Below are 26,692 nucleotides of genomic sequence, written 5' to 3'. Positions count from 1 at the left end.
GGCGCTGAGCAGATGGACTCTGAACCTTGTATCTCCAAGTTTAAATCCCCATATTGCCACTTATTAGTTGTGTGATATTTAGGAAAATTTGGTAACCTCTCTGTGACTTACAGCCAGAAGGACTTAGAGCAGTGCTGGAATATATGGGGTTGGTCAAAAGTTCATCTGGGTTTTTTTGTAAGATGTGATGGAAAAACCTGAATGAAGCTTTTGGGCCATCCCAATAGTTAGCACTCTAAATATTGATAGTGTTAGTCACTGAGTCATCTCCGATGGACTGTAGCCCATCAGGCCTCTCTGGAATTCTCCAGGCCAGAATACCAGAGTGGGTTGCTTTTCCCTCCTCCAGGGGATCTTCCCAACCCTGGGATTGAACCCAGGTCTCCCGCATTGCAGGCGGATTTTCTACCGTCTGAGCCACCAGGGAAGACTACTCTAAATACTAGCCATCATTAACTGACTAACAATGAAGTTAATTCTAATGGGGAAATGGTATCTCCAGGGAGGTGGGTTGCCAGCATGCTTATGGGTAAGGTTTTCCAGGATTCCTCAAATAATCCTGAATTCTATCCGGTCTTCCTTGTCTATTTGGCCAGGGCTTATAAGGATGTGGTTTATGGGGTGGGAAGCAAGCTAGTGATATCCTTAAAAGATACTACCCACCTATATTAAGGTTTTTCTTTGCCATGGCTAAAGAGGTGGCTTAAGTATTTCCCCCTTTGTATACACTGGAGTCAGTTTCTAAAGAGTTTTCATTGTAAATTATAATAAATACATGGTATGATATTTACAGAATAAGGTCAGCTATGAGTCTTCCTGTACAATTTAAACTCTAAACTCGTATATAGGATACTGTTCTGAGAAGGTGTTTAGTTGCTAAATTGTGTCCGACTCTTCTGTGACCCCATGGACTGTATCCTGTCCAGTTCATCTGTTGATGGGATTTCCTGGGGAACTATACTGGAGTGGGTTGCCATTTCTTTCTCCAGAGGATCTTCCTGGATCAGGGATCGAACCTGCGTCTCTTACATTGCAGGTGGATTCTTTACTGCTGAGCCACCAGGGAGGGTTATCTCATTCCAGAAGGACTGGATGACTTACTCTGAACTAGTGGAAAGAGGCTTGTTAAGTGAGTATAAAAAATTGGGGAGCAGGACTTCCCTGGTGGTCCAGTGGTTAAGACTTTGCCTTCCGATGCAGAGGGTGTGGGTTTAATCCCTGGTTGGGGAGCTGAGATCCCACATGCCTTAGGGCCAAAAAACCAGAACATAAAACAGAAGCAATATTGTAACAAATTCAATAAAAACTTTAAAAATAGTCCATATTAATTCTTTTTTTAAAGCTCAGAGAAAGTTTGCACAAGTTGAAGAGTTGTTGGAAATGACTTTGAGCAGCTTAATTAAAGCCTCCCCCTGGATAAGCCTGAGGTCTTGGGAGACAACCACAGGCAGTGACTAAGCATCTCGCTTTAACTCCTGGAGCTGCCCTGTAGCTGAGTGTTTTGGGACCATTTACTTTACCTCTTAGTTTCCTCAGTAGTCCTGGAGGGTTGTTGGGAAGATTCAGTGAGATGATAGATGTGAAGCGGTAAAGAATCTCCTTGCCGATGCAGGAGATGAGGGTTCGATCCCTGAATCAGGAAGATTCCCCTGGAGGAGGAAGTGGTAACCTCCTCCATGTTGTTGCCTGGGAAATTCCATGGACAGGGGAGCCTGGCAGGCTCCATGGGGATGCAAAAGAGTCGGAGGCAACTGAGAGACTGAACACATACATTTAGAAAAGCAGCCAGTATTTGTGTTGCTCAGTACACATACATGCTCAATCAGTGTCGATTGTTATTACTTACACATGTGTGTTTGAAACAAAAGGCTGAGGGATCATGAACTTTCTCAACAAGTGTAAACCCTTTGTGGGCTAATGAGCTTTTGACCTAAGTAGGAGCAGGGAGGCCAGGGCACTGCTGGGAAGCCCTCTCAGTAGCTGTTTGCAGTGGGCTGAGAGGTACCTCCAGGCGAGGAGGGGGCCCCAGCTTGAGCCTCACGGCATCCCTCACAGTTTGGTTTGGGTATTGCCAACTTCCCACCTGCAGGTGCAAGGAAAATGAGGTCTGTTTCATTCCTTGTCTTTGAGTCGAGGGTTTTTTATTGGGAAGTGTGACAGGCCAAATTATGTTCCTGCAAAAACCCAGTTCTGAAGTCCTAACTCCCAGATGGTTGGATGGCATTGCTGACCCAATGGAGGTGGGTTTGAGCAAGCTCCGTGAGATGGTGAAGAACAGAGAAGTCTGGCATGTTGCAGTCTGTGGGGTCGCAGAGATTCAGACACGACTGAGTGACTCAACAACGAACAGCAACCTCCAGTATCTTAGAACGCGACTGTATTTGGAGATGGTATCTTTCAAGAGTTCACTGAGTTAAATGAGGTCTTTCTTTTGGGTCCTAATCCAATGACAATGTCCTTATAAAAAGGAGGAAATTTGGGAAGACACTCTGGGAGGGAGATGTCGGCCGTCTGCAGGCCAAGGAGAGAGGCCTCAGAAGAAACCAACCCTGCTGCCATCTTGAATTCGGGGCTTCCAGAAGTGTGAGGCAACAAGTTCTGTTGCTGAAACCCTCCAGTCTGTGATACTTTGACATGGCAGCCCTAGCAAACTAGTACAGGTAGCTACTGAATTCTCCCCCGGGTGATAATATTTCTGGGCAGACTATTTGAGGGTGAAGGAAGTGATACAGTATCTTCATTGGGGACTTAGGCCAGGTTTTAAATTCTGGCTCTGTTTGCTCACTGGCTTTGTGAATTCAGCCTTTGTTTTTTCTTTTCCTCCTGTATAAAGTGAGAGTAAGCTACTTCATAAAGTTGTGAAGCTGAAAGGACTTCATCTGTATAAAGTTTATTACTGTGCCTGACACTTAGTAAGCGCTCAAAAAGATAGTGTTGTTACAATGAGACGGAATGTCACTTAGGAGTTTGGTTATAAATTTGCACATTGATTATCACTTTTAAGTACTATTTGCTTACCTACAAGCTTGGAAAATAGCTTATCACAGATTTGAAGGCATTTCTTGCTGACCTCCCCAGGAACTTGGAATTAAAGTACGACAAGGATGTCTTTGAAAGTGCAAAGTAGCTAAAGAGTATGGTACAGCCACTTTTTGTTTTGTGGTACAGAAAGGAATTGCATTTTTTGTTCCCTTCCCCAGCCACATTCATTTGTAGGAGGCAATGCAAAAGAGCACTGTTTGTGAAAGAGGGACGGCTTGCTTTTAAATAAGGAATTGTTTAATTAGGTTGGTTTCATCTTGGGGCATATAAGGCAGTGCTGCTGAGAAAAACATTCCAGGCCTGAACAGCTGCCTTTGTCTCATTGGTGAGCCGCCGGTAAATCACTGTGGTAGGGAAATAATTTTGGATTGTTAATATTTGCTGTTTGTTAAAAATAGCCAGCTTGCATCTCTTCATTAGGAGGAAGGCAGTGTTTTGTGCTCCTGGCGAAGTTTGGGGGGTTTTTTAGAAACATAAATCCCCAAGAAATGCCTTTCAAGCAGCACATGAGAGCAGAAAGATCGAAAACTTCCATTGGAAGATTGCAGCTCATTGTGATTGGGCTTCCCTGTGGCTCAGCTGCTAAAGAATCCGCCTGCAATGCAGAAGACCCTGGTTCCATCCCTGGGTTGGGAAGATCCCCTGGAGGAAGGCATGCAACCCACTCCAGTATTCTTGCCTGGAGAATCCCCATGGACAGAGGAGCCTGGCGGGCTATAGTCCATGGGGTCGGAAGAGTCTAACACAACTGAGCGACTAAGCACCAAGTGATGGGCCTTTGGTGAAATAAGTCAAACCCGTGGGCATGTTTTTTTTTTTTTTTTTTGTTTTTTTATGGGAGGATGATTGCTTTACAATATTGTGTTGGTTTCTGCCATACATGACTCAGCCATAGGTATTTTGAACTCATATGTCTGTTGAACTCCCTCCCACCTCCCAGGGCACATGTTTTATTTCCTTGCTGTGACTTTGAAATCTTGCGAGAGTGGTGGAAATTGAGCTCTTGCTGAATCCGGGTTGTGTTTGATCAAAACAGCTATGCTGTTCCATTTCCTTCTGCAGAAGGGCCTGGGCAATCCTTTCATTGTGAAGGGCGTGTTGTTGGACATCACGAATGGAAATGCAGCTTGCTTTCCTGCAGTGGAAAAATAAAAACTTGGCACACCTTCCTTTTAAATATGAACGTGTGAAAGTGTTAGTTGCTCAGTCGTGTCCGACTCTTTGCTACCACATGGACTGTAACCCGCCAGGCTCCTCTGTCCATGGGATTTCCCAGGCAAGAATACTGGAGTGGGTTGCCATCCCCTTCTCCAGGGGATCTTCCTGAGTCAGGGATCAAACCTGGGTCTCCCGCATCGTAGGCAGATTCTTTAGGATCTGAAACCACCAGGAAAGGGTTATTAAAAGTAAAGCTATCTATTTTCATCTTCTTTGCCCATCTACATGGTTTACTCCTGACATTTTGCTGCCTGTAAATAGCACATTTTTCTTTAAGATGAAGCTTTCTTCAAGTTAACTTCTGTTTATGCCTAATTCCTCCCTAAACTTGATATATATAGTAAGGGCTAATAAATGCAGCCCTGAGGATAGAGTAAGTAGAATTAAATAAGAATTGTTATGAGTTTAAGTGCCCTAATTGTGTGTGGTGTGTGTATATGAGAAATTCCATATGGAAATTGCAATTATAAATTGGAAAAAAATTTACAAAGAATTTGCCAAGATTCCTGCCATCCTGATAAAACAGCCATATTCAATTTGACATGTCTTTGCCTTTTCACATGCTACTATTTTTTAAAATATAGTTGTACATATCTATACAGTTTTATCTTCTGCTTTTTATTAGTTATAGCAAATGTTTTTCATTTTATTATAGGTGCTTTGTAAGGCCCATTTTTAATACTGTTATACTGAACAAGTTTACCATTAATTACTATCTCTCTATTATCCTACATGTAGGTAGATTTTGCTTCATTTTGTCTTGTAAATAATATCTTGACTTTTGTTCGGCATTAAGCTTTTTATCATTCCAATGAATAAATTTCCAGGAGTTGGTCAAAAGTGTTACTTGTAGTAAATACTATCTACCATATTCCCCCTTTTTTAAAAAAAATTTTTTTTCACTTTTTTTGGAGGCTAGTTACAATATTGTATTGGTTTTGTCATACATTGACGTGACCATATTCCTTTGAAAGGATTATAGTGCCAGATGCATCCTTTTTTTCACATGTTAATCAGTGTCTTTACTAGTTGTTGAACTTTTAGTTTGCTTCTTCTTGCCGTTAGAAATAATATTGAGGTGTCTTTTTAGTGTGTATTAAAATTTTGGTGCCCATTTCTAATAGATAATTGTGGTTTTAAAATTTACAGTCATGCAGACTGGATAGGAGGGGAGTTTGGGGGAGAATGGATACATGTTTATGATGTATAGTTGAGTCTTTTTGCTGTTTACCTGAAATTATCAAAACATTGTTAATCATCTATATTCCAATATAAAGCAAAATATTAAAAAAAAAAGATTTACAGCCACAGACAGATGATACAAAAAAATAGAACTTTAAACATTTTTCCCTACTAAACTTAATTTGGTTTTCAAGCTGAATTGCCAGTTTTAGTCAGCTCATTTCCTGTTTAAGGCTGTGAAGGTTTGTCTCCCTCAACACCTGGGAATGAGTTGCAGGCTCCTGTGCTCTTGGCGGGCATCGGGCCCCTGTGACATTGGGACTTGGCTGGACTCTACCCCATCTTTGTGTTCCTCTAGAGTGCTTCTCTGGGCTTCCCTGGTGGCTCAGAGGGTAAAGCGTCTGCCTACAATGTGGGAGACCCGGGTTTGATCCCTGGGTTGGGAAGATCCCCTGGAGAAGGCAACCCACTCCAGTACTCTTGCCTGGAAATCCCAGAGAGCTTCTCTATACTGTTGGCCATCTTCCCCAGCTGCATTCTGAGAAGCCAGGCAACCATTTCTTCTACTGTGATACCTGCATGCTTCCTCTAGGCTTTTCTAGGAATCCCATCCACTTAATGGTCTGAGCATCTTTCCTTTTACCCTTTTGTTCCTGTGTCTAAGTGCTGGTCCTGTGTGGTTTTGTGCTAAGTCGCTTCAGTCGTGTCCAACTCTTTGTGACCCTGTGGACTGTAGCCCACCAGGCTCCTCTGCCCATGGGGTTCTTCAGGCAAGAATACTGGAGTTGGTTGCTGTGCCCTCCTCCATGGGATCTTCTTGACCCAGGGATTGAACCCGCAGCTCCTGCATTACAGGCAGATTCTTTACTGCTGAGCCGCTGGGGAAGCCCCAAGTGCTAGCTCAACCCCATGGAATCTCTCCTTCATTCTGCTGGCCAAACACTTTTATCAGCTTTTGTGCTGAAAAATAGCTCTTGTATCATTAAGAGCTTTTCTCCCCTCTGGGATTATGGTAAAACTCCATACTTTAAATTCTTCAGTTTTGCTCTTCAGCTATGAAGATAAGCTTTCAGAATTAAAAAGGAAAAAGAAAAACTTTCCTAAGTTTCTGGAGACTGTTTTGGCTTTCAGATTTATCTCTGCTCTAGGTTTAGAAAACGCTACTCAGGAACTGGAAAACCCAGGGATTGCCTCTCTCATCCTAGGCTGCATGGCCTGTCCCTGGGGAAGAAAGGAATGTGGAGGGCTTGGGCAGCTGCTTGAATGATGGGTGGGAAAGGGAATCAGTCCAAGGGCAACAGTGAGACTGGGGAAGCCAATTCTTAACAACACAGCAGTTTAGTGCTGTGACTTAACTGGGGACTGCGTGTTAAGTTCATCAGATGCACAGTTTGTGTGTTATTGCTGTTCAGCTGCTAAGTTGTGTCCAACTCTTTGTGATACCATGGACTGCAGGGCACCAGGCTTCCCTGTCCTTCACTATCTCCCAGAGTTGGCTCAAACTCATGTCCATTGAGTCGCTAATGCCATCCAACCATCTCATCCTCTGTTGCCTCCTTCTCCTCCTGTGTTAATTTAGTGGATATAGAATAGTATTAATAGCAAGTACTTGTCAGTGCCAGGACTGTTTTGAGTGATCTACATTAACTTCTTTAGTCCTCAAAACAACTTGAGAAGGACAACTACTTTTTTTTTTTTTGTCCATACCACGTGACATGAGGGATCTTAGTTCCCTGACCAGGGATTGAACCCTGCATTGGGAGCTTGGAGTTTTAACCACTGGACCAATTGGGAAGTCCCTAGTACTACTGTTATTATCTCCACCACATGCACTCGGAGCCAAGATGAAATGAGTTTTGTAACTCTTCAGCCTGTACGTGGTGAAGCTGGGTGTTGCAGCCCAGTAAGACTGAGTCTCTAACTTGTGTTTGACTCTTGTGACCCCATGGACTGTAGCCCATGAGCCCACCAGGCTCCTCTGTCCATAGAATTCTCCAGGCAAGAATACTGGAGTGGGTTGCCATTTCCTACTCCAGGAGATCTTCCCATCCCAAGGAACAAACTCGTGTCTCCATTGGCAGGCAGATTCTTTACCACTGAGCCATCAGGGAAGCCCTGGTTCTATTTCTGGTTAGGGACTGGGAGGTGACAAGTACTTCATTTGATTATTATTGAAGGGAAATCCTTTTCTCTTGTATTTGTGACCCTTTTGGCTTTCTTCTTTCAGGAGTTTGATCATTTCATAAAAGGTGGTTCCTTTCCTATTTAGGAAGGCATCATCTCTTTACTGTTTTGGTTTGTTCGTATATTAATATGTATTTCCTCACTAACTTAGCTGTTTCTCTGATGAGGATAAGGAAACCTTCATTTCAACTATTGGAATCACTTGGGTTTAAAATCTGCATTATCTCAGGTCAGTGACTTGTTTTCCAGAGTTGTGTTATTTTTTAAAAATATTTTTTAATTTATTTGGTGGCAACGGATCTTAGTTGCGATACACGGGGTCTTCATTGCAGGATGTGGGGTTTAGCTCCCTGACCAGGGATCAAACCCAGGCCCCGTGCACTGGGAGCAGAGTGTTAGCCCCTGGACCACCAGGGAAGTCCCGGAGCTGTGTCATTTTAAAACCCTATTTACTATTAAAAAGGTTAAACATGAAGGTGAACGTGGAGATATCAGTAGAGCAAACTTTTCATGTGCCCAACACACAGCCTCAACAGTTTTAAACTCACGGCCAGCCTTGTTTCATCTATACCAGGGTTCTTCACCTTGGCACTATTGACATTTTAGAGTGGAAAAGTCTTTGGATGGGAGGCTGTCCTGTGCCTTGTAGGATATTTACCAGGATCCCTAGCCTCTACCTACTAGATGCCAGTAGCGCTACCCTCCCAGCTTCCTGGTTATTATGACAACTGGAAGTGCTCCCTGGGGAGCACACCCTCCCGAGTTGAGGGCCACTGACTTATACTCACTCCCCTCTCCCTCCCTGTAAGATTATTTGGAAGTAGATCCCATAGACTGAATCAAACTCATTTGTGGATTTATTTCTGAAATGTAACATTATATATAAAATATAATGTCCGGTTTTGTTAACCCTTCAGAGAAAGTGAAAGATAGTGAAGTCACTCAGTCATGTCCGACTCTTTGCGACCCCGTGGACTGTAGCCCACCAGGCTCCTCCGTCCATGGGATTCTCCAGGCAAGAATACTGGAGTGGGGTGCCATTTCCTTCTTCAGGGGATCTTCCCGACCCAGGGATTGAACCCAGGTCTCCTGCATTGCAGGCAGACGCTTTAACCTCTGAGCCACCAGGAAAGAAAGGAGCAAACATCTAATAATGTTCGTATATGAATCGTTGTCAGGTGGCCACTCTTGGCTGCAGAGATGGTCATAATTCCTACCGGCTACCAGTATTGATATGAACTAGGAAACACAAAGAAATGGATATTGTGCTCCAGCCTGTGTATATTTTTAAAACTGTAGTAATGTATATATGATACAGGGTTTCCCATTTTAAAGCATGTAGTACAATTCAGTGGCAGTAAGTAGACTCACTCTGTCATGAAACTATTACCAAATCATCCATCTCCAGAACTCTCTTCATCTTGTAAAACTGAAACTCCATACCCATTCAGTAATAATCCTGTTCTCTCCACCCCTCAGTTCCTGGCAAGCACCATTCTGCTTTCAGTCTTGATAAATTTTATTTTTCTAGGTACCTCATATGAAGTGAAGTGAAAGTCACTCAGTCGTGTCCGACTCTTTGCAACCCCATGGACTATACAGTCCATGGCATTCTCCAGGCCAGAATGCTGGAGTGGGTAGCCTTCCCCTTCTCCAGGGGATCTTCCCAACCCAGGGATCAAACCTAGGTCTCCTGCATTGCAGGCGGATTCTTTACCAGCTGAGCTATGAGGGAAGCCTGGTACCTCATATAAGTGGAATCAGATATTTGTCCTTCTGTGTCTGGATTATTTCACTTAGGATAATATCTTCAAGGTTTATCTGTGTTGTATCATGTGTCAGAATTTCCCCCATTTTAAGGTTGAACAATCTTCCATTGTGTGTATTTATACCACATTTTGCATATCCATTCATCTGTTGATAGACATTTGGGTTGAACGTTGTGAACAATGCTGCTCTAAACCTGGTGGGCAGACAACTCTTCAGGACCCTGCTTTCAGTGCTTTGGGGTACACGCCCAAAAGTGGAATTGCTGTATTATAATTTTTTGAAGAACCACCATACTGTTTTCCACAGCAGCTATACCATTTTCGATTCCCACCAGCAGTGTACAAGGATTCTAATTTCTCAAAATCCTTGCCAATGCTCATTATTTTGTTTTTAAAATAATTACCGTCCTAATGGGTGTGAAGTGGTATCTAATCGGGGTTCATTGTGTACCTTTTCGGATGTACCTCTAGTAATTGGAAAGTAATTCTGCTAGAACCAAGTGCTGCCATTGTGTGTTTTCACTTTGCCTTAGAATAGTTTGCTCTGGAACCCTCCGCTAGCCATCTGAGGATTGGGCTAGAGACTCATTGCTGGGAAGAAGGTGGAGGGGTGGGTCATGTTTATGTATAGGGGGAAACTTTTAATCCATAGTGAAGTGTTGCATTTGGGCATCAAGAGTTCAGGGAGAAGATTCTGGTCAGATGTGGAATCAGAGACCATCAGGGCTGGAAGAGGCATGAAAGACCACTTCAAAAGGAATTGAAACCCAGAGCATGTAAGTCTCTGCTTCTCAGCTTGAGGGTGGTGACAATGCCTTGCTCACTGTCCCCAGGATCCTATGGGTAGAGTCAACCAGTAAATGTTTGTGAAATTAACCCATGAATTACCTAAGGCCACCCAGTTGACCTTTTAGTGGCAGAACTAGGGCATTCAGTTGGTTACACATGCTATTACATTGACTATTATAAAAAATAGCAGATCGCCCCCATGGCCAAGTGAGCCGTCGTCTTCTCTTTTTCAATCCCTAGGGTAACAAAGTCAGATGTGATTTTCCCACAGTGAGGCCTGTTCTTCCTTGGAGATAGGTTTAGAGGGGTCTTGAAGACAAGCAGCCCAGCTCAGGAGACTTGAGGTTAGCTGAGTGATGGATGCCAGGCTTTGATCACTCTTAAATCTATTTCACTTCATCCTTGCCCCTAACTCGCACAGTCCAACCTCTCTGCCCTGTGTTTTGTGTTTTTCATTCTGGAAAAGTCCAGCTCGTAATGGGTGCCTCTGTAGGACTCTATTCTTCTAAACCAAGTTGTCTCCATCCTGCTTGCATAGAAGAATCACCTGAATGCTTTGAAAAGTCCTGTCGCCAGGCCATCTACATCAGAATACTTGAGGATAGGGCCTAGGCAACAGTATTTTTAAATGTTCATAACATTCCTCAGTTTTCATTTATTTCCTGATTGTCCATCTGAATCACATCCCGCCTTAACCATGAACTTCTCATTTACTTTGGGTGTAAAGGGCACACAGTGTTAATGTCATTTTACAATTACTTGTGGGTTATCTGTTCTGTTGCCAGGTAGACTATAAGCTTCCACAGGCAGAGATGCCTTCTTTCTCCTCCAGCCCAGGGGCTCTCAAGCTTGAGTGTACATCACAGTCTCTTGCGGGGGGTCAGGGGGTGTTTGTGTGATACATGCAGATCGCTGGGCCCACCCTGGAAATCTCTAATGGGTCAGAGATGGGACCTGAGAGTGTGTACTTCTAACAGGTTTGCAGGTGAGGCTGCTGGGCTGGGGCCATACTTCTGAGAACTGCTATTCTAGCCCCTGAGTGTGAGTGAAAGTCACTCAGTCGTGTCTTACTCTCTGCGACCCCATGGACTATACAGCCTGTGGAATTCTCTGGGCCAGAATACTGGAGTGGGTAGCCTTTCTGAATCACTCCTCGTGGCCTGGGATGCTCAGTGATTACTGGCCAGCCAGAAAGAATGGAGCAGATTCCTCCTTGTTTGCACTTCTGAGTCACTATAATCCGCTGTGGACTGGTCCCTGGGCTGAGAGAATGAAGGAACGTGTGATTGATCACCTACAGATGATCGTAACTTTGACTTTCTAGTTGCTAGTTCCTTTACATTCAGAACCTCGCTTAGACAGTTGTTTTCTGTTTGTGTGTGCATGAGGTTTTTTTCTTTAGAGATTTTTTTTTTTTGATGTGGACCATATTTTAAAGTCTATATTGAATTTGTTTTAATATTGCTTCTGTTTTATGTTTTGGTTTCTTGGCCCTGAGACATGTGGGATCTTAGCTCTCTGACCAGGGATCAAACCCGCACCCGCTGCATTGGAAGGTGAAATCTTAACCACTGGACTGCTAGAGAAGTCCCTATGTGTGAGTTGTTGGTGGTACATTTAGTCTATAAAGAGATACGACCATATCACACAAGAGAGGATCAGACTTCACCTCCTCTCTGTCTTTCAAGGTAGAGAGGGAGGGTGGGACAGTAGTGGGAATACGTTTTTGGAAAGACTGGTGGAGAACAATCTCCAAATAGAATGGAAACTCAGCACAGTCAATCATTCAAAATAAAATTCTCTGAAAGTATTTCCTATGAATTATAAGGAGTATTCTTATTTTCTTTTATTGTGAAAACAGTTAAGCTGGAATGGAGCTGATGTCGCCTACCTCCAGCCCTACCATGGAGCAAAATAACCCTGATGAATTTCATCAACAGCCACAGTTTTTTTGTAGTGTGAAAAACTGTCAAGGCTGAAGTTGATGATTTATTCAGATACTATATCCTTGTTCCCTTCTAAAAGCAAACTGATGCTGAAGTTTTCATTCCGAATACTCTGAAAAGTCTAAAGGACTTTTCTAGGGTTAATTTAATGGTTAAACCTTTCAGTATATTTTGTGTTAAGTCCCTTGCTCTTTCCTAAGGGTATCAGTTCAGTTTAGTTGTGTCTGACTCTTTGCGACCCCATGGACCCCAGGGCCAGGCTTCCCTGTCCATCTCCAAGTCCCAGAATTTACTCAAACTCGTGTCCAATGAGTTGGTGATGCCCTCCAACCATCTCATCCTCTGTCGTCCCCTTCTCCTCCTGCCTTCAGTCTTTCCTAGCATCAGGGTCTTTTCAAATGAGTCAGTTCTTCGCATCAGGTGGTCAAAATATTGGAGTTTCAGCATCAGTCCTTCCAATGAATATTCAGGACTGATCTCCTTTAGGATAGACTGGTTTGATCTTCTTGCAGTCCAAGAGATTCTCAAGAGTCTACTCCAACACCACACTTCAAAAGCATCAATTCTTCGGCACTCAGCTTTCTTTAGAGTCCAACTCTCACATCCATACATGACTACGGGAAAAACCATCGCTTTGACTAGACGGACCTTTGTTGGCAAAGTAATATCTGCTTTTTAATATTCTGTCTAGGTTGGTCGTAACTTTTCTTCCAAGGAGCAAGTGTCTTTTAGTTTCATGGCTGCAGTCACCATCTACAGTGATTTTGGAACCCCCCAAAATAAAGTATCTCACTGTTTCCCCATCTATTTGCCATGAAGTGATTGGACCGGATGCCATGATCTTAGTTTTCTTAATGTTGAGCTTTAAGCCAACTTTTTCACTTTCATCAAGAGGCTTTTTAGTTCTGCTTCACTCTCTGCCATAAGAGTGGTGTCATCTGCATATCTGAGGTTATTGATATTTCTCCCAGCAATCTTGATTCCAGCTTGTGCTTCATCCAGCTCAGCGTTTCTCGTGATGTACTCTGCATACCTAAGGGTATCAGGAAATTATAAATATTTTATAGTTTCTTTCAGGTAAAATATTTTTGAGAGAGAGGTCATTGAGATTTTTCTAAGGAAAAATATTGAAAGTTTATTGATATTGAAAGTTTAATACAGGGCTGTCTCTTTTTCTGAGCATCTTTGGAGTACCCCCTTGGATTTGGGCAATCTCTTATTTGGTGTTAATTTAAAATGAGAAAAATTAGAGTCAGAAAACAGTTGATGAGGGACTTCTCTGGTTAAGACTTCACTCCCTGCAGCAGGTTGCAGGTTTGATCCCTGGTCGGGGAGCTAAGATCCCATATACCTCAGGGCCAAAAAACCAAAACACAAAGCAGAAGCAATATTATAACAAGTTCAATAAAGACTTAAAAAAAATGGTCCATAATTTTAAAAAAAAAAATCTTAAAAAAAGCCTCCCCAAACCAGCTGATGATTGTTTTGGAGAAGCATTTGCTTTCTTAGGTACCAGTGAGGGACAGGGCTTCCCTTCACAGCTCAGTTGGTAAAGAATCCGCCTGCAATGCAGGAGACTCCGGTTCAATTCCTAGGTCAGGAAGATCCTCTGGAGAAGGGATAGGCTACCCACTCCAGTATTCTTGGGCTTCCCTTATGGCTCAGCTGGTAAAGAATCTGCCTGCAATGGGGGAAGGGAAAGGCTACCTACTCCAGTATTCTGGCCTGGAGAATTCCATAGCCTGTGTAGTCCATGGGGTTGCAAAGAGTTGGACACAACTGAGCAACTGTTACTTCACTTCACTGTGAGGAAGCCTCAAGGACTTGATTCATCTGCACCTCAAAAAGAATACGTTCTTTATCTTAGGCTAATGCTAAGGGCTGGGGGTAGGGAAGACGCTCAGCAAAGTGACCTCACAGTCAACTAAGGCTCTTTCCAATAAAAAGTCTCCAGTTTGTTAGTGGGAAAGCAGCTTTGCCTCATCTCAAAGGATTGGAGAAGAAACTTTTGGGTTGGTCACTTCTTCTACCAGATGAGGGTATGGTTATCTTTTAACCTCCTCCAAACGAGTGCTCTACCGAGCAAAACATCCATGTCTGAGAGACATCTTGATGTAGAATCTGCAAGAAGGAGGGAAAGAAGATCCACACACAGGCCAAACAGCAAAGGTTCTAACTCTCACTCTCCCCGTCCAGGTGAATTTTGTGGCCTGCCAGCTCTTCGCTTTGTGCGCAGCTTTCTGGTTCCGCCTCTACCTGAGTCCCGGGAAAACCAGTCCTGATGTCCGGCATGCATTTGCCACCATTTTTGGCGTCTATTTTGTCATCTTTTGTTTTGGCTGGTGAGTATGAACCTCCTACATTCTAAATTTTTATCATTTGAGTGTTTTGTGGAGATATTCTTGGCATTTCCCAGACACTAAGGAAGAAAAAATATGACATTTACTCTTATTGTAAAATAATGGGGATATTGCAGGAATCTCCAGAAACTGAAACCAATAAATTGACTCTAACAGAAGTTAATTCAGTGAATTTTTCTTAAAATTAGACTTCTGCTGATCTCACCCAGGGTCATGTAAATGGAATGCTCTAAGGTTAAATTGTCCCAGCAAGGAACTTTTCCTGACTGTTATAGCTATTGGTGTTTTTCTTGCATCACTGCTGGAGATACTGGCATTAATCTTGCACTTAGAGTAGAATAGTTTTAGGGCCAGTCTTCGGGAATGTGTCCTTCTTTAGCAGGGAAAGCCTTTTCTCTACTAGGTAAGCTGGGCAGATCTCCTGGGAGGGATACTTCTTGGGGAAGAAGTTCTAGAAATGAACATTTCTAGAAGTTCAACTTGAGGGAATTTGTTCAGAGTAGCAGCTTATGGCTCCTCCTCCTCCAGTGAAAATTTGAGAAAGGATGATAAGTATTTTGAATCACCCCCAGGTCGAAGTGTTGGTGTCTGGGTCAGCTCAGTTTTGGTCTTGATACTTTAAAGTTAGAAAGAACTCTCTTCTCTGCAGTTGGAGATCTATGTCCTGACTTCCTAGTGTCATTTCAAGGTATCTTACTTGGATAGAATGAAAATGCTTGATTTATTTTCTCTTAAATAAACATGAGTTGACTGATCACTTGCCTTTTGGTGGGAGTGGAGGTGGAGACAGCCAAGAGGTATGTTAATATGAAATGCATTCGGTATCCTCCCTTTCTCCCCACGATGTCCTGCAGGTATTCTGTGCATCTATTTGTGCTGGTGTTAATGTGCTATGGAATCATGGTCACTGCAAGCATATCCAATATTCACAGGTAAGACCCTGGGGATGAACAATGCAAGGTGAGCTTTTTCATGATCTTTGAAATCTGTTTCCAGGATGAAGGGATGCCTTCTCCCTTAGCCACATGTGGTATATCCTAAGTTCTCTGGGATATCTGAAGGGAAGGATGGAAAACCTTAAATGCTGGGGGTCTTCGGAGAAAGCTGTTTGGAAAAACAAAAAGTGTGATGTGAACTAAGATTAGGGGAAAGAGAGTTTATCAGAATTAGGCAGCCTTATTTGTCATGGCACCACCCTGGAAAGGGGTCACCTTATGGAATACTACTCAGCCATGAAAAAGAATGAATGATCGCTGTACGCAATGCCACGGGTGAATCTCAACATCAATGTGCTGGATGAAGGAGATCCCACGAATTCTGTTCTCAAAAAAGCAAACTAAGCTGTAGTGACAGAAATCAGATTGGGGTAACTGGCAGCAAGATGGCTCAGGGAGATGTGAAAGGGATCACGAGAGGCGTGAATCAGCCTGGGGAGGGGGTGATGGATGTGTCTGTTATCTTGAACTTGGCTCTGATTTTCTGAGTATGATGTGTCAAAACTTTGGATATTTTAAATATGCCCAAAGAAGTGTTCAGAAAGGAAGAAATATTCTTCCTATGATATTTTGACTTCAAAGTGCAGAAGTAATTTAATTCTACCTTGAAGGCTGCATGCTTGGACAATCCAGGAAAATACCTGGAGTGGCTGTCTTGCACTGTCTCTGATTCCTGTGGTCTTTCTGAAACCTCAGAATTAATTCAGCCTCTCAGTAACACTGGAATGTGAGCTCTGTGAAAACAAAGACTTTTCTCTCCACTATTGTAGCCTCAGAGCCTAGAACAATACCTGGCACAAGTAAAGACTCAGTAAATATTTATGGAATGAATGACTGAATATACTTGAAAATACATTCACTCTTCGATGGCTTCCTTTTTGATAACTTCTCTGGAAAAGCAAATGACTTGTTTCAACCTCGGAAAACTCTTTGATTAATAAGACTATTAGCACAATAGTTTTACTTCTTAAAAGCATTGGAATTTAATTTTTTAGTGTATCATCTTGCAATTACTTCCAATACATTTTTGGTTTGCAAGGGAAAATATTTTTGCCTGCTTTTAACTTGGATAGTCATTGAACTTCATATTCAAATGAACTTGGGAAATTTGAATTCTAATCATCTCTCTCAAGAGTTGACTGATTGGAAAAGACTCTGATGCTGGGAGGGATTGGGAGCAGGAGGAGAAGGGGATGTCAGAGGATAAGATGGCTGGATGGCATCACCGACTTGAGGGACGTGAGTTTGAGTGAACTCTTGGAGCTAGTAATGGACAGGGAGGCCTGGCGTGCTGCAATTCATGGGGTCGCAAAGAGTCGGACATGACTGAGTAACTGAACTGAATTGAATCATCCCTCTGCTAAATGTCTTCCTTAAAGGGATAGAGTCATTCCTTCAGAAGGGAAATAGGAAATCTGTATTTCTACAATTTGTTAAGAATGGATTTGGGAAATGCTTCATGTTATGACAAAATCTTTCTTTTTCAGTGGGAGGTAAAAATGTGTGGCTTTTCCTCCACTTGACACTGGAAGCAATTAAATGATGAATATAAATGTCACATCTCTAAAGCAGGTTTCCAGCTACCTTACAAACTATAATTTGTCAGCTCTCCCTGCATCTGTGTGATGCTGGTGAGGTGGGGTCCATTTTTCAGAGGGTCCAGCTGTATTTCCAGGCTTGCTGTGTTAGTCTCCAGGCAGGAGTGGAATCCTCCGGCCTTGGGAGGGAGAGCCCTTCACGGGCAGGCTCCGACTGTTTGCTTCTTCATGATAACATCGTGGTAGCAGAGGGCCGTGTCCTAAGACTGGAAAGAAAAAAATGCCAGAACAAGTTCTTCTCCTCTTTCTGTGCTTGTGTGGTTGCCAGGACTGCCGAAGTCAGGAGTGGTTCACATTTCCCAGTGGAGGGAAGTTGTTTCCTCTTGCTGCTGGGAAAGAACTCCAGGCAGCGGTCAGGAAACCTGGCTGTTTCCAGCGGCATGAGGTTGGAAAAGCCAGGCGGCTTCTTTGCGTGTCGGGCTTCCTGCCTGCGCGGTGTGGGGTTTGTCCTGCTGTTTGTTGTTTAGTGGCTGAGTCTTGTCCGATTCTTTGCGACCTCATGGACCGTAGCCTGCCAGGCCCCTCTGTCCATGGGATTTCCTAGGCAAGAACACTGGAGTAGGGTGCCATTTCCTACTCCAGGGGATTTTCCCAATCCAGGGATTGAACCCATATCTCCTGCTTGGCAGGCGGATTCTTTACCACTGAGCCACCAGGGGATGGTTTGAGCTTAAGTTCGCTTCAAGATTGTTGGGTTCTTTGTGAATTGTTTTCCTCTGCCTTTCCCTGAGTTATGAGTTGTGTTCTATGCATAGCTGGGAATAGGAGGGCAAGACTGGTACTTGCTGCCATGCGGACCTAACCCACTGCAGAGCTGCCTGTTATTCAGGATTTATCTAGAGAGTTCATGGGGTACCAATTCTGTTTCCTTCCCAGGCCCCTCTGTTGGGCAAAAATCACGGGTTTTCACTTACCTTGTATGAACCCACTGGAACAGAATACAGTACCTCCTGGGATGGAAGGCCTCGTGTCAGAACTTGGTGATGCAGTTACCAACTTTTGAGGCCAAGCTCTCTTAAATATATTTCATAATTTTGATATATAAACTCTTATTGAGTGTATCAGTATACAATTACATTTACTATTTCCTATCATTACAGCAAATATATTCTTTCTAGAAGAACTCTATAGGATATAGATTTTTATTTCCTGAGATGGAAAATGATGAAAGTTCAGAGAGGTGAATGGGTGTACGTGTTCAGCCATTCAGTCGTGTCCGGCTCCTTTTTAGCCCTCCAGACTCCTCTGTCCATGAAATTTCCCAGGCGAGAATACTGGAGTTGGTTGCCATTTCCTACTCCAGGGTATCTTTCCCACCCAGGGATCGAATCCGTATCGCTTGTGTCTCCTGCATTGGCAGGCGGATTCTTTACCACTGGTGCCCCCTGGAAAGCCCCGGGTATACAAATGGCCCTGCAGTTCAGTGGGTTTTCACAAAGTGAACACACCCCTGCAACTGCCACGAAGGTCAGTGAGGACTGTGTTCCCGTCACGCATGTTCCAATCTCTACCACACCCTTCCTTCCTAAGATTAACTACTAGCCTGACTTCTCACACCTGCAGATGAGTTTGGCCAGTGCTTGGATTTGAACTCATGTTGGTCTGTGCCCAGAAAACACGCTCTTTCTGCTGCTCCTGGATTCAGGATTTTCAGGGGAAATGAACGTATTTCTCTGTTGTTTGGGGACTCAGTACTTGGCCCCACCCTTGGTAGGTGGGTCGTTTTATAATAATTGAATTGAACTTGCTTTTCTCTCTGGGTGAAGGGTCCCAGGAAGGCCTGGTTGTAGCTCCTTTTGATTCGAAAGGGTTCTGGAAAAGTCTCTCGAATCTTCTTTGTGCTACTGCCTTGACCCTTATGAACTGGCTTGGGAAGGGGAACAGATAATAGAGGGAAAAGGTCTAACTCCATTCTAGTACTTCAGCTCATAAGGGAGTTTTTTCTTAAACATTTGCTTTGTGCACCATCTTCTTGGTCTGGAAAGGGTTATGGTTGAACCCAGGGACGGAAAAATCATTTCTGTGTGGTAAGATCTTTGCTTGCAAATAATGAAGAGAACTAAAGTTGTGGAATGCTTTAGTGTATCTGGCTCAGCATCCTGCTTTCCCTTGCTACCAGATGAATGTTTATTATCCCTTCTTAATATTCCTGAGGTTGATCTAGTCTTCATGAGTTATTTTAATGTGAATTTGTGAATTTCGGCATCATTTGGTATGAGAATATACATCTTCCCAGTTTTATTACATTTGCTTGAAAATCAACCTCGTGAATTTATGTCTGTTTTTGATGGGCTCCTGAACCGTTCAGTTCAGTTCTGTTCAGTCGCTCAGTTGTGTCTGACTCTTCATGACCCATGGATTACAGCACGCCGGGCTTCCCTGTCCATCACCAACTCCTGGAGCTTGCTCAGACTCACGTCCAGCGAGTTGATGATGCCATCCAACCATCTCATCCTCTGTCGTCCCCTTCTCCTCCTGCCTTCAATCTTTCCCAGCATCAGGGTCTTTTTCAGTGAGTCAGTTCTTCTCATCAGGTGGCCAAAGTATTAGAGTTTCCTGCTTCAGCCTCAGTACTTCCAATGAATATTCAGGACTGATTTCCTTTAGGATGGACTGGTTGGATCTCCTTGCAGTCCGAGGGACTCTCAAGAGTCTTCTCTAACACCACAACCACAATTTGAAAGCATCAATTCTTCAGTGCTCAGCTTTCTTTATGGTCCAACTCTCACATCCATACACAACTACTGGAAAAAACCATAGCTTTGACTAGACGGACCTTTGTTGGTATAGTAATGTCTCTGCTTTTTAATATGCTGTCTAGGTTGGTCATAGCTTTTCTTCCAAGGTGTTTAATGTTCTCAGTTTAGTTCATTTCAACTAACAGTTAAGTGAACCTCTTGATGGCCAAGAGTTTGGGTGCTCGAGGTTACAATGAATTGGAGAAACAGATACATGTAATTTTAATGTTATGATGACATGTTAGCATAGGGCACTGGAGAACACAGGCAGTTGAGCAGTGAATTGTGTTGGGCATTGGGGTGGGGTGGATGGAGCAAGACTATGCTAATGACATTAGAGCTCAGCCATGTCAGATAATTTGTGTCCAGATAGACCATAGGAGGGAGCAAAGGCTTGCAGGCAGAGGAAGGAGAAAGAAATCTGGCCTGAAAATTCAGGATTTAATTGTGGGAAGGGAGCAGTCTGGTGTGGTTTAGCACATGATGGACATGCAATGTGGCTGGAGATGATCCAAAAAGGAACTGTTAAGCTAGAGCTTAGCATGTGCAGCACCTGGAATGCTGTATTCAGGAGACTTGATGTGATTAGACATTAGGGAGTAGGCGTGGGGTGGAGGAGCAAGACTTTTTTAAATGGCTTTATTTATTTATCTATGGCTGCGCTGGGTCTTTGTTGCTGTGCCCAGGCTTTCTCTTACTGCAGACAGTGAGGGTTACTCTTTAGTTGGGGTGCATGGAGTTCTCATTGCCGCAGCTTCTCTTGTTGTGGAGTACAGGCTCTAGGGCATGTGGGCTTCAGTAGCTGTGGGCTTAGTTGCCCCAGGGAAGGTGGGATCTTCCCGAACCAGAGATTGAACCCTGTGGCTTTTAAGTCAAGAAACATTCATTTATTGTGTGTTCACTCAACACTGGCAACAGTCGCAGCTAGTGGTGAATGAAACACACCTGACCATCCTGACTTTCATGGGGCTTTCCGGCTTGTAAGGGAGACAGTGGTTAATCAGGTGATCACATACCTGTATATGTACAAGCTGATGAATGTTCTTAATGGCATGCATGCGTGTGTGTGTGTGTATGTGTACATTGCTGGTTTATACTGTAGGATGATCCTCTGAAGGAGGCCAGGGAGTGAACAGGAGAAGGTGGAAACTGAAGCCTCAGGCATCAGCAGGGAGGATCCTGAGCAGCGCATTGGGACTGCTGACGCCTAAGGAGTAGAGGGAGGAAGATAGGCTGAGCAAGAGCCTTGGAAGAACTGACCAGAGAGCTGGGAAGGAAACAAGGAGAATGGAAGCCAAGGAACAAAGTGTTTCAGGAAGGGAGTGGTTGGCAATAGGATGATTTATATTTTAGGAAGATCACTGTGTAAACAGGATGGTTTGTGAAGAGGAGGATCTGAGTGCAGGACCTTACAGGTCCGCCGTTCCCAGCTCTGGCTGCACATTGGAGTGACACCTGCCATGTGTATCTCTTATCAATGAAATTAGAATATCCAGGGGTGGGGCCAGTTACTCCCGAGGTGATTCCATCATGCTGCCCGAGTTGAGAAGGGCTGCTGTGGTCCAGATGAGGAAAGATGAAGGGCTGAGAGCCGTGGGTGTGCAAGTGAGGAGCAGGGATGTGCTGGGAGGGAGGTGGACCAGATAGGACTTTGTGGCTAATCGCATGTGGGGGTGAAGGAGAGAAAGTCAGCTGAGTGCATGCACATGATCTGATGCTCCGTGTGTTTTTTTGGTTCCAGATACTCCTTTTTTGTAGCAATGGGCTACCTTACAGTCTGCCACATCAGTCGAATCTACATCTTCCACTACGGAATTCTCACTACAGATTTTTCTGGGTGAGTATCTTCATTTGCGTTGGGGTGGTTGGGTGGCTGACTTTGACTCAGTCCCCTGGGGTCTGGAAAGATCGAGAACACAGGTATGAGTCATCAGTGACGTGGTTAAGTCATTTGGTGAGACGGTGCATGTGAGATTGAGGGCGGTGATTTGATTGCTCCGTAGGATGGTGAGCTCTGCCGTTGTCGTAAGGTAGGGTCGCCAGCCACATGCCGTGGGCTCTGTCTGGGCTGCCACTTGTTTCTGTAGTTATATTGGAACATGCCCAGGCACTTACTCATGTATCTGTTATCTGCGGCTGCTTTTTGCACTACGGTGGTAGCGCTGAGTAGTTATGACAGAAACCATACGACCTTACAGAAGCCAAAATATTTCCTATCATGCTCTGTACAGAAAAGTCTGCCAACCCCTATTCTAAGGTCCCAAACACAGAGTTGGTGTTTTATCTCTTACAGTTAATAACACAAAATTCTTCCATAGGAGCTGATAAACATTGGGCTGGCCAAAAAGTTCGTTCGGGTTTTTCCATGCACTGTTACGGAAAAGCCAGATGAGCTTTTTTGCTGCTCTGGCCTTCTTCCCAAGTCCCCTCTGCAGCTCCCCCAGGCTGCTCGCAATCAGAAGGGTACTGTCTGGCATAGCAGGGGTCTCCATCCTTCTTGTAAAATTGTGTCTGTCACCGTGGCCTTCACCCGGGGGACCACCCCCTCTCCTAGTGGGTCGCCTAGTGAAGGTGACAGTGGATCAGAGAAAAATTTGTGCTCTGTGGATGCTCTTTCAGGAACAGCTTTTTGTGAATCTTGAGGAACGGGCACTAAACGAGAGTTCCTCCTCCTCACACGTCGTGTCTTCTCCACTTCACTTCCTTAGAGTTTCGCTTCTCTTCTATGCAGGCAGCCTGAGGTCAGGGAGGGCCTGGGTTCTCCTCTCAGGTTGACCTGCCTTTCATGGGCTGAGTTGGTAGAGAGTAATCAATGAAATAAGGGCTGCAACTTACCACTCATTTGTATGAACTTCCCAGGTTGTGCAACTAAACGCTCCCACTGTGACGAGGCTTCAGGAGGCGAAGTGTTGCTTGGAACACAAAAACTGTTGCCTTGAAACATCCACAACCCTAGTTTGGTCTCAGACTGGCTTTCTGGGCATAAGTTCCTCTTACCCTCAGTCCTCTGGGTTTTGCCTTTTTCTCTTTGAGTTGCATCCTGTCTTTATTCCTTTCCTCCCAGATTGTGGACCACTATTTTTCAGTTTTCTTGAAACAAATGCACAAACTTCTTTCTGTTTTTTCAGTGATGTGTATGGCTAGCAAAATATGGAAAATGTGGGAGCAACAAAGATTAGCAACATAGTCGCAAAGTTATAGCATTAAAAGTAATTTCAAAATGGTCATCGTAACTCTCCTTAGAGTTTAATCAACAAACTTCAGTTTTTTTGGTTTAACTCCAGAACTGTGTCCCCTGTTCCCCATACTTAGAAGAGCTTCTGGCACGTCATAGTGAAAGTGAAGTCGTTCAGTCTGACTCTTTGCGACCCCATGGACTGTGGCCTACCAGATTCCTCCGTCCATAGGATTTTCCGGGCAAGAGTACTGGAGTGGGTTGCCATTTCCTTCTCCAGGAGATCTTCTCGACCCAGGGATTGAACCTGGGTCTCCCGCATTGGAGGCAGATGCTTTACCGTCTGAGCTACCAGGGAAGAATACCTGTCACGTCATAAATGAATGAGTTAAATACTCTAGTATTTGAGAAAGCCTAAAGGGGGTGAGACAGGAGTATAAAAATGAAAATCTTGCATTAAGATTGCTTTGCAAGCATCTTTGCTTCCCCTTCCCTTCTCAATCCGTGTTGGAGAAAACGACTCCGGAGATAGTGGATGGGGATTGTGTAAGAGCAAAGCCATCATCGATCAGATCCATGCTCCAAGGAGTGGCTTGGGTTCTGCCTTGGAAGGTACCTTCATTCATCATTCAGCAGACCTGACTGAGAACCTGTAGATGGCAGGCACAGTTATAGGAGACAGGGGTGAGGACTCAGGAAGGATGCATGCGCAGTTACCCATTTCAGGTTTGCATAGGGAGGTCGCATGTGAGCGTGTCACCACGAACTGGTTTGACGAGCGTTCCCCTAATTTGTGTCCACTTGGAGCCTCAGAATATGTTCTTATTTAGAAACAGGACCTTTGCAGGTGTAACTAGTTAGTGTGAAGGCATGCTAGATTAGGATGGGCCCTAAATTCACATGGCGGGTGTCCTTACAAAACGTCCACGGGAGAGACAGAGATACCCAGGGGGAGGGGCGGCCCTGTGAAGACAGAGGCAGAGGTAAGAGTGATGCAGCCGCAAGCTAAGGGACCCCAGGGGTTGCCGTCTGCCCCGAGGAGCTAGGGAGAAGCATGGAACGTTCTCCGTCAGAGCTTTCAGAAAAGCCCATCTCTGCCAGCACCTTGCTTATGGCCTTTCTGACCTCCAGGACTGTGAGACAGTAAGTTTTTTTTGTTTGTTTGTTTTAAGGCACCCATTTGTGTTATGGGGGCCCAAGGAGATGAATATCCATTGTTCTGATTTCATATATATATCTGCTGACCGCAGTCCCCGGCTCCTGGTCACACAGGACACAATGCCTCCCTCTCCACATTCCTTCCTGCCCTGGTGACATCTCCTCCAGTGGTTTTGTCCGTAAAACTCTCGAATGGTTGTTACATCATTTTTAGTATAATTGCAATTGTGGAAAGTTACCAAAAGGGAAGGATAGAGGGCACATTATGGGAAGACAGTCATGTGTTTTTGAAACGGGGTGGATTTGGGGTTTGACAGCAGGGGAGGATGGAAGTTCCCATCCACTCCACTGTCAGCGGCGTAGGTGAAATTGTGCTACATTCCCTTACGTGGTGTTTACCCTCTGGCATTTTTTTGGGTCTGCTTGTGTTAAGAAATCTCTTCTTTACATATAAAAGTACAGACTGTTTGAATGAGAAAGGACACTTCTGTTAGGGGAAGGAGACAACGAAAATGTGTCTGCTCTTGTACCTCGAAGGTGATTTAGAGCCCTAATTGGCAAGTGACCATACTTTATTCAGTTCTTGGAAGATATGGTTTTTTTTTTTTTTAATTATAGGGCATTGTTAGGCAGCAGCATTATTTTTTTCCCTGTCACCCTAAATGCAGTGTCACTGATACAAATCCACCTTCTTGGGGAATGTCGGAAACATGAATGGAGAGGTGCAAACTAACTGGAAATTGACAAAGTGCTTTACATCACAAATGGTCTGTAGGAGAGATTCTTATGTCTGTTCTCATTGTGTTAGTGGGCCAGTCATGTCCAGCTCTTTGTGACTTCATGGACTGTAGCCCTCCAGGCTCCTCTGTCCATGGCATTTTCCAGGCAAGAATATCGGAGTGGGTTCCCATTCGCTTCTCCAGGGGATCTTCCCAACCCAGAAATCAAATGTGCATCAGATTCTTTACTGTCTGAGCCACCAGGGAAGCCCCAATAGGGAACAATTCTCATTATGAACATACAAGCAACCAGCAGTTCTCTTTCAGAATGGAATTTGTTTAACACTACTGTTTATGTTGGTCTAAGAATCTTAAAAGACGCTTACTCCTTGGAAGAAAAGTTATGACCAACCTAGATAGCATATTCAAAAGCAGAGACATTACTTTGCCAACAAAGGTCCGTCTAGTCAAGGCTATGGTTTTTCCAGTGGTCATGTATGGATGAGAGAGTTGGACTGTGAAGAAAGCTGAGTGTCGAAGAATTGATGCTTTTGAACTGTGGTGTTGGAGAAGACTCTTGAGAGTCCCTTGGACTGCAAGGAGATCCAACCAGTCCATTCTAAAGGAGATCAGTCCTGGGTGTTCATTGGAGGGACTGATGCTGAAGCTGAAACTCCAATATTTTGGCCACCTCATGTGAAGAGTTGAGTCATTGGAAAAGACCCTGATGCTGGGAGGGATTGGGGGCAGGAGAAGGGGATGACAGAGGATGAGATGGCTGGATGGCATCATTGACTCAATGGACGTGAATTTCACTGAACTCCGGGAGTTGTTGATGGACAGGGAGGCCTGGCGTGCTGCGATTCATGGGGTTGCAAAGAGTTGAACATGACTGAGCGACTGAACTGAACTGAAGAATCTTATTTAGGATTTTGTTGAGGAGTCAAGCAGTGATTTGAAGTTATACTTGGTGTTTTAAGGCAGCAGCCTGATGTGATAGCTGTTCTCTTCTGAGCATGTGTGCAAACCTATGTGCTTAACACTGTTGTTTAGGGCAAGAGCGCAGACAGGAGTTGACCAAGATTGGATTATGTTCGCCTTGTTACAGTGATGTGTGTGTGTTAATTGCTTCGTTGTGTCCGACTCTTTGCAACCCCACGGACTGTCCTCTGTCCATGGAATTCTCCAGGCAAGAATACTGGAGTGGATTGCCATTCCCTTCTTCAACAATGATGTATATGTGTTTCTAATTTGGGGGAGCATATAAACTTGTACTTCAGATTATTCTGGGGCTTGAAAATTTATCATTCTGAAAGTAATCAAAGCTGGTGTGAATGGTGAGCGTGACACACAGATTCACGTGTATTAGTGATGCTAATGTCATTTGTGTCAGTACACACAGGGGCCATTGCCCTCCATGTTTTCTCTGTGAATGCAGGTTATTAAAAATATGAGAAGATTTAACTGTTCTCCCTGGGGAAGCTCAACAATTGCTTGTAATAAAGCTGATACTTAGTCTGTGATCGTGAACTGATTGTTTTTTGCTCACAGAAGGGTGCAAATCGAGTTTTTTCTTCTGAGGGAAACAGCAAGAAGGAACCTTAATCCTTTTGCAGACAGGGCCAGATTCAGGCAGATAATTGCTCTGTCATCAGGATGGCAATTTGAGTTGCTCATGTTTTTTTGAAAACATCATGAAATGAGAAATTTTATATGCTGCTAGTGGGAGTATAAATTGGTACAACTGTTCTGGAAGGCAACTTAGCCACAAATTTTAAGCAAGAAATTTTTCAAAGTTTATATCATATTAAATTCCTAG

General features: G+C 44.0%; 1 protein-coding gene across 2 annotated transcripts in view; it reads left to right on the top strand.

Moving 5' to 3' along the window:
- The window catches only part of MBOAT1 (membrane bound O-acyltransferase domain containing 1), a 115,075-nt gene that overhangs the window by 52,665 nt on the left and 35,718 nt on the right, over positions 1-26,692 (top strand). For both annotated transcript variants that reach the window (XM_018039164.1, XM_018039163.1), the window contains exons 2-4: positions 14,327-14,472; positions 15,345-15,422; positions 21,563-21,658. In XM_018039164.1, coding sequence (XP_017894653.1) covers positions 15,376-15,422; positions 21,563-21,658 — 143 coding nt within the window. In that variant the 5' untranslated portion in view covers positions 14,327-14,472; positions 15,345-15,375. The remainder of the gene's footprint in view (positions 1-14,326; positions 14,473-15,344; positions 15,423-21,562; positions 21,659-26,692) is intronic.

This window comes from Capra hircus, chromosome 23 (assembly GCF_001704415.2).
Source record: "Capra hircus breed San Clemente chromosome 23, ASM170441v1, whole genome shotgun sequence".
NCBI classification, from domain to species: Eukaryota; Metazoa; Chordata; class Mammalia; order Artiodactyla; family Bovidae; genus Capra; species Capra hircus.
The sequence above is the reverse complement of the archived record's forward strand: the minus strand, read 5'-3'. Positions and strand labels throughout refer to the sequence as shown.